This window comes from Mangifera indica, chromosome 20, assembly GCF_011075055.1.
Source record: "Mangifera indica cultivar Alphonso chromosome 20, CATAS_Mindica_2.1, whole genome shotgun sequence".
Lineage (NCBI taxonomy): Eukaryota > Viridiplantae > Streptophyta > Magnoliopsida > Sapindales > Anacardiaceae > Mangifera > Mangifera indica.
Genome location: NC_058156.1, coordinates 6,707,123 through 6,714,808, shown reverse-complemented (window position 1 = coordinate 6,714,808; position 7,686 = coordinate 6,707,123). Strand labels below are relative to the sequence as shown.

Sequence of the window (7,686 nt, the reverse complement as noted above, 5' to 3'; positions counted from 1 at the left end):
ACTTTTTTTTATCCTATTTTAAGTATTGAAAAATGATTGAAATCGTAAAAAATGTCGTTAAAATTTTGTATGTACATTTTGTTTTTAGTATATGGTTTACCACGTGTGTTTTTTAATTATGAAAAATGAACTTCAAAGTTCATTTATATATGAATAGTTTCGTTAAAATTTAATGTGTTGATTATATACAAATAACCCTTATGATTTGGTTAATTTTTATATATGCCTTTAATTTTCATTAAGTTAATTAATAACCCTATATATGGAGTAAAATAGTATGATTTATGTATTTATTATTTAATTGTTAAAAATAAGTTTTGTTGAGTGCAAAAAATTGTTAATCACTGTTTTTTAACCTTTTTAAGTACATACAAGATAGAATATTGCTACAAGATTTAGTGAACTCGATGAAATGGGGATAACTCGGAATGTAGGATTAAAAACCATATGCTATTTATGTGTTTCAAAGCAAAGCAACAATATTATCAAATTTTCACAAAGATAGAATATACAGGAATGGAAAAAAAATGTTATAGGAGCATAATTATCTAAAAATACATTTGAAAAAATATAATCATAAAGATTGGATATAAAAAATATATATATATATATATATAAGAGGTATATATTCCGTTTAATATAGTTTATCATCAATAATACATTTATAAAATTACGTCAATATTAATAATAATTTTAACACTTTTTATAAAATAATTTGTTAAAATCATTCAACATCTTAAATCAAGGATATTGAACCAAACACCACCTATTGGGCTCACCTATACAATTCTACCACACTATTTTTCTATTAAATATTTTTACTACAAAGTTAGTTAAATATCTAAGCTACTCATATCTTCATTTTTATAAACAGAAGGAGAGATGTCCACATCAACATTAAAAAGCAAAATAATTTTTTCAAAGATCTTGCAGATAACTTATCTTAATCTAGATGAGTGTTGATCGATACCTCTTATTTTACGTATTTTTTTTTGTATAATAGTTAAAAATCATAAATTGTATACTAAAATAGATGATTTATGATAAATTTATAAAACAAGCCATTAATCAACAATCTTTTCGTTAGCGTCGGTTCAGCTTCTTCTCATCGACATCGGTGGATTTCCTTCTCATCGGCGTCGATCATTCACTGGTTGCAAACATAACACTTGGGCTTATGGTCTCCTGGGTTGCTTTTATAAGCTTTTCCCTTTTACAATATTTTCACTGAATAGTTTTTGCAATATTCTTCAGTTTTGTTTTTTCCCTTGTTTGGTTTTAGAAGGTATCCCCTATTTTGTGCATTCATGCGTGAACAATTATGAATGTGCCGGCTCTAACATTGGTCAACAATAGGGGTATTTTAAAAATTGTGCATATTTTATAGTATAATTATTTTGTGTCTAAAATATATGATAAAATTGTAAAAGCGGGTCTAAAAGGGGGCATTTTTTTGTCTACGTTTTTTCATGCAAAATAATAAATTACAAAAGGTATTGGTAAATTGTAGAATTCTATCATTAATTTTAGACAAATTAATGTTTTTTTATTATCCACGTTAATGGTCAAGCGAGTTTAATACTGTGCATTATTCTTCATTATTAGGCTAAAAGACTTAATCCGATCCAAGGTTTGGTTTCTCTTTAACTTCCCTATTTAAAAATCTAAAAATTTAAAAATTTATTATTATATTAAAATCTTCTATTAAGATTAAAGATAAAATTATTATTTAAAAGATTAATATTTTATTTTATTTTTTTTCTTAATTTAGAAAAGCTAACCATTTCCCTTAACCTAAGTTTTAAAAAATTACATTTTTTCCTAAAATTTCATTTTTTTCCAACATTTTCGACTAGCTTCTTCGTCGTCAGTGGCTTCTTCAACCCACCCATCCTCATGTCTGACACTCTCTCTCCCTCTTCACGCATCAAATTGTCGATTTCTACGAACCGAACAAGGACTAAACCAAACAAAATTGATGCATCTCATCTCCCTCCCTTTCACAATGGGTTGATTTCAAATGAAATTAAATGAATATAATTGGTTACAGAGTCTTCGTTTGGCCTATAAAAAGAGTCAATTTGGTGTGTCGAACTGAGTGTCGTATAGATAACAAAGAAGCAGTTTAGAAATATTAGAAAAAAGTAAAATCCTAAGAGAGAATATAATTTTTCAAAACTTACGATGAAGAAAAATTATCAGTTTTTTAATTTAAATGAGAAAATAAAATAAAATTATAGTTTTTAAATATTTTTATTAAATAACGATTTTACCTTTATTCCTAACAAAATTTTTTTTAATAAAATAATAAATTTTTAAAATTTTAAAATTTTACAATAAAATTTGAAAATTGACCAAAGCTTAGGTGCGGATAAGTTTATTATTATTATTTTAAGATGTTTTCTGGAAATACATATTTAAATTATTATTATTTTTAAAACGACTATTCTTCGGTCTTGAGTCTTCCACTTTTAAAGTAGGGCCATCCTGCTTGACGGCTAACCATAGTTAAAAGCGAAAGCAGGGGTTAGTCCCAACGGATGCGCGTCACCGTTTGACAGTCAAGGTGAAATGAAAATCAACGATAAAACACGAAACATGCGAAGTTCAAACGTCCAATCACAACTCTTTATCCAAATAAACCAAACCTAACAGTAAGCTTCTTCTTTATCTTCCCATCTGCTGGAAAATAAAACCTAATAGGCTAAATACCGTGTAATAATTCGGACCCTCTGGATCCGAACTACAATTTATCTCAATTTTCAACCCAAATCTACCCGGTCCTATCTGTTAATCCTTAATCGAAATGGCACGCCGATGCTCGCATTGCAGCCACAATGGCCACAACTCTCGGACATGTCCCAACCGTGGTGTCAAGCTCTTTGGAGTCCGACTAACCGATGGTTCCATCCGAAAGAGTGCTAGTATGGGCAATCTTAGCCACTACACTGGCTCCAATTTAAGTCAGAACAATCTTAACGGGTCAAACCCGGATGCTTCACCCGGTGAGACGCTGGATCATGCTGACGGGTACGCCTCCGAGGACTTCGTTCCCGGCTCGTCATCCAGTCGTGAACGAAAGAAAGGTTTTTCAGTTTTGGACTTGCTTAAATTCGCGTTTGGTTATAAGTTTATTTGATTCAAAATTTGAACAATTTTCTTTGGGTTTAAGATTAACTTCTTGGTTTCAAGTACTTGAATTGAAGTTGTATATGGATTTTATTGTTTTTGGCTTTTAACTGATATTTGATTTACCCATAGAGAGAGACATCTTTGAAGTTTGATTAAATAAGCTTAACTTAGCTTGTAACTTTTGTTGTACTACTTGTGTGTTTATGGAATTTGTTGTAGAATTGAATCGGAGATTATCACTGATTCCACTCAAATTATTGACTTCTAATTATGTGCTACCAGTCATATCAGGGAGTCCAAACGGATAAGTTTCGAAACTTATGCAAATGTTGTTTTAAATTACCAAATTTAAAAATTGGCATTAGCGGTAAATTCTGTGGATAATTAATATTCTAAGTGAATAGATACCTTAAGCTGGTAGCATAGAAATCATTGTCTGTTGATCTCATATATATTGATGTAGAGCTAGTCTTTGGTTTGATTTGCTTCATTATAGAGAGGAATCAAACTGTGAAACTGATTCTTGGTAAACAAAATCTTTAAGTTATGGAATGATGCTTTAAATTCTACTTGAGTTGCATGCTTATTACTTAGATGTTAAGTGGATCCTATAATCTAATATGTACTTGTATTGTGTGTGTTGCCTTTGTCTTTGAAATGGCTTATGAATTTATCGTGCAGGAGTTCCGTGGACAGAGGAAGAGCATAGGATGTTTCTCCTAGGTCTACAGAAGCTTGGCAAAGGTGATTGGCGCGGAATTGCACGTAATTATGTTGTATCAAGAACACCAACACAAGTGGCTAGCCATGCTCAAAAATATTTTATCAGGCAAAGCAATGTTTCCAGGAGAAAAAGACGCTCCAGCCTGTTTGACATTGTTCCCAATGAAGTTAGTAGTCTTATCTCTTTCTATGTCTCAGTTATATCAGACATGCACTCTTTTTTGTCATTCTATGCTTCAATTGTATGGTAGATATGCACACTTGTGTGACTTGCAGAGATACAGCACACATGTGAAAATGACCGAATAATGCCATTTCCAGGCTATGAGAATCATTGTGATACTGTTCTTTGCTTTACTGAAAGAGTTACTCTTGGTTGCTTTTTCTTACCTTGATCTACTGCAAGCATGAAGCAATAGCCATAGCCTTGATATTCTATTTTTGATTTGTTTATTCATTTTACTTGAGCAATCATCTGGTTTTGCTAATTTTGCGATATTGTTGAGGTGGATGGTTTTGGTCCTCTCATCTCCAAATCTATGTGCATTTGTTGTTTGATGTAGCTTTCCAGATGGGAGGTCATTTCCCATAGTTATTTTCTGTGATTTCTTAAACTGCTCCTTCTATGAAGCTTGATAAATATTGTTTATGTATATTTCTCATATGCAGACAGTGGACAGTGCAGTGTTATCGCAGGACCTTTCCTCTGCCAACCATCCTCAGGCTGAAATACAAAGCAATAACCCACTACCGGCTGTTCCTGTGGTAGACGAAGAATGTGAATCAATGGATTCTACCAACTCCAATGATGGAGAGCCTGCCCCTTCAAAGCCAGAAAGCTCACAGTCTTCTTTTCCAGTAATATATACTGCTTATGTCTCACCGTTCTTTCCATTTTCTTTTCCTTTTTGGTCTGGGTATAATACAGAGCCAACTAAGAAGGAAACACATGAAGTGCTCAAGCCGACAGCAATACATTCAAAGAGCCCTATAAATGTTGATGAACTGGTTGGCATGTCAAAACTGAGTTTAGGAGAATCTATTGGTCAGACTGGTCCATCTTCCCTTTCAATGAAACTTCTTGAAGGGTCATCTAGACAATCAGCTTTCCATCCTAAACCAGCCACTGGCAATTCTAGCATGAATTCAAGTAGCAGTCCTATCCATGCAGTTTAAGGGCAGCTTTGCTGAGGTTGATATCTATATTAGCTCCATGCTAGTGAGCTCTACAGATGAATGTTAATACAAGACTGATAATGTGTGGCCAGATTTCGGTTGAGTCATATTTCTTTGTGGAATTACCTTAATAAGATTTTTCTTGTAGTTTGGATAACTCATTCCATAGCTTGTAGGTTGTAGCATATGCTCAGAAATTACTTGAATATTTACAATTTGCGTTTTCTTGCACTTGACTGTTTCTTCTCAGTTTGCTGGGGTAGATGATTTTAGTCAGCATACATATTTACTGGTGAATACTCTCCGGTGGAGTTGTCTTATTGGTTTGATTATTGCTGGTTTTTTTTCTTTAGATTTAGAGGGTGTTTGGTTTGGATAATGTTTTATTATCAAAATAGAGAGATTACTTTGAAGATAGATTACTGAGAAGATTATTGAATATAAATGATTATTACGTTTGATAAAATTTGATAAAAATGAATGGGTTAAATAATTAATATGTTTAGTTAACAATAATAAACATATACTAATAAATTATTTTACTTAAATATCTTTAAATATAATTATTTTTAAATTTTTTTATATTATTTATTATATTAATTAAAAATAAATTTATTTTTGTCTTAAAAAATTAAAAAATTATAATATAATTATAATAAAATCAAAATTATTTTGATAATATTTTAATACTTAAAATACAAGTAATAATCAAATTATTATCTATATTACCTATCACATTAGTATTGATAATAAAAAAGTATTATAATGTTTTATTATTGATAAATAAAATAAAATAATATAAATAATAAAAAATAAATTATTAAAATAATCTTTAAAACAGTCAAATTCGGATGACCGGTTAAGATAATTCAACACTTTCTTTTGGGTTTAATTTAACTTTGTCAGACATTAATGCACTTGTACTTGGGGATTGAGATGGACTTCCGTATATACAAAACTCAAAGGGGGAGGGGATTTTGGGCAGGGATAACATTTGTTTAATTTGGTAATTTATTATTTATTATTAATATTAATTTATTTAATTTATTTTTTAATATTTAATGTGATAGGGGATTACCCCTTCACTTTAACAATTAAAAATTTATTAACTTAATCTTATTTTCATTATAAATTTTTCTTTGATAATTATTTTCTAGAATAAAATTATTTTCGTTTTCAATTAAGATAATAAACAACTTAATTATCAAATTAAACTAATTTCATTATTTGACAATACAGTAAATTGAAAAATTATTTAATTAATTAAATTTATTTTTAGAGAACATAAAAAAAATTCTAATATAATATTAAAATGATAAAAGGTATTTAAGTAAAATAATATTTAGAATTCTTATTATTATAAACTAAATACAATAATTATTTATAAATACCAATATTATTGAATTAAATATTAATTTACCATGTTTTTCCTTTCATCAATGAGCTGCATACAATTGTTGGGTAGATTGATAAATCCTTTACAAACTTTACTAAGATCACCAAGCTATATTAGTATCAAACAGAAAAATACCCCAAATGATTAATTTTGTCGCAAAGTTCTTCATTTTATCTCGCCTCACTTTACCTGAGCTAAAAGACATTTTAATTTGTTAGTGCGTTGATTTTTTAAAGCTATTTCTTTTGTTTGCAATAACACAATCCATTTATCTTTTCTAGAGATTTCATTACACCTTAATGCAATGGAAAGATGCGGTGTATATGAAAATACGGATTCTAAACGGCTAACTTAGAGAAAGTAGTGGGCAGTGTCGAGTTGATCCTCATGGGGCCTATCATGCTCACAGCTTATACCAGCGTGAGGTCTGACAATGGCAGGTCTTGCGGGTAGGGACACCCTGACCATGATTTCGCAAACTCTTAATACGACAACCTGTGTGCTAATATTCGATAAATTATATGAATATTTTAAATTTAAAAAAAAATAACATAATTATAAAAAAAAAATTAATGTAATAAGTAATTACGTATAACTATTTTATATTGTGATTTGTAGTTATTTATAAATAAAAAGTAATTGAAATTATACTATTAAAATTATTAAATTTTTCAATAATTTTTAATTTTATTAATTCATAATTTTTAATAATATCTTATTTAAGAGTTAATCTAGTAATTATTTTAAATGCAAACTGAACACTATTTTGTATTATCCATTCTAAAATTTCATCTTTAATATAAGAAAAAGGTTGGTAGAAATAATAACATATTTGGTCATATAGTCTTGTATTTTTATTTGATTATAAATGAAAATAGACATTTCGTTTATATGTTTAGAGCAGCTTGGACCTCTTGCTGTATTGACATCAAGACTAATAGATCGCGATTAGATGAATGTAATTTGTTTTTGCCTTTTGATCTCACATGAAATTTTTTTATAATAAGTAGTAATATGTCGACAAAGATGACTTGTACAACCTGAACTTGCATATGTTAAACTTGAATCGCAATATTTGTACATTACTCGATGAATTTGTTTTTCTTTGATCATTTCTGTTATTTGATCAAAGTGATCTCATATCATAGATTTTTGTTTTCTTTTTGTCTTTATCGAATATATGACTGTCACACTTTCATCTGTTAGTGCCTTACTTGCACTATATAGATCATCAATAATATCATTTGTACTAGTATGAT

General features: G+C 29.4%; 1 protein-coding gene across 1 annotated transcript; it reads left to right on the top strand.

The window, feature by feature from the left end:
• The first annotated feature begins 2,612 nt into the window (after positions 1–2,612).
• Positions 2,613–5,262, top strand: LOC123203825 (transcription factor KUA1). The gene is made up of 3 exons (XM_044620268.1): positions 2,613–3,086; positions 3,814–4,022; positions 4,525–5,262. Exons 1-3 carry the CDS (start codon positions 2,807–2,809, stop codon positions 5,029–5,031), a joined length of 996 nt encoding a protein of 331 aa, XP_044476203.1. The 5' UTR covers positions 2,613–2,806; the 3' UTR covers positions 5,032–5,262.
• Positions 5,263–7,686: the final 2,424 nt, after the last annotated feature.

Bases quoted from the DNA above. Each gene is read 5' to 3' on its own strand.
- LOC123203825 (XM_044620268.1), top strand. From the start codon at position 2,807: ATGGCACGCCGATGCTCGCATTGCAGCCACAATGGCCACAACTCTCGG. The intron at 3,087-3,813 runs GTTTTTCAGTTT...TTTATCGTGCAG, and splicing joins CAGTCGTGAACGAAAGAAAG to GAGTTCCGTGGACAGAGGAA. The intron at 4,023-4,524 runs GTTAGTAGTCTT...TCTCATATGCAG, and splicing joins TTGACATTGTTCCCAATGAA to ACAGTGGACAGTGCAGTGTT.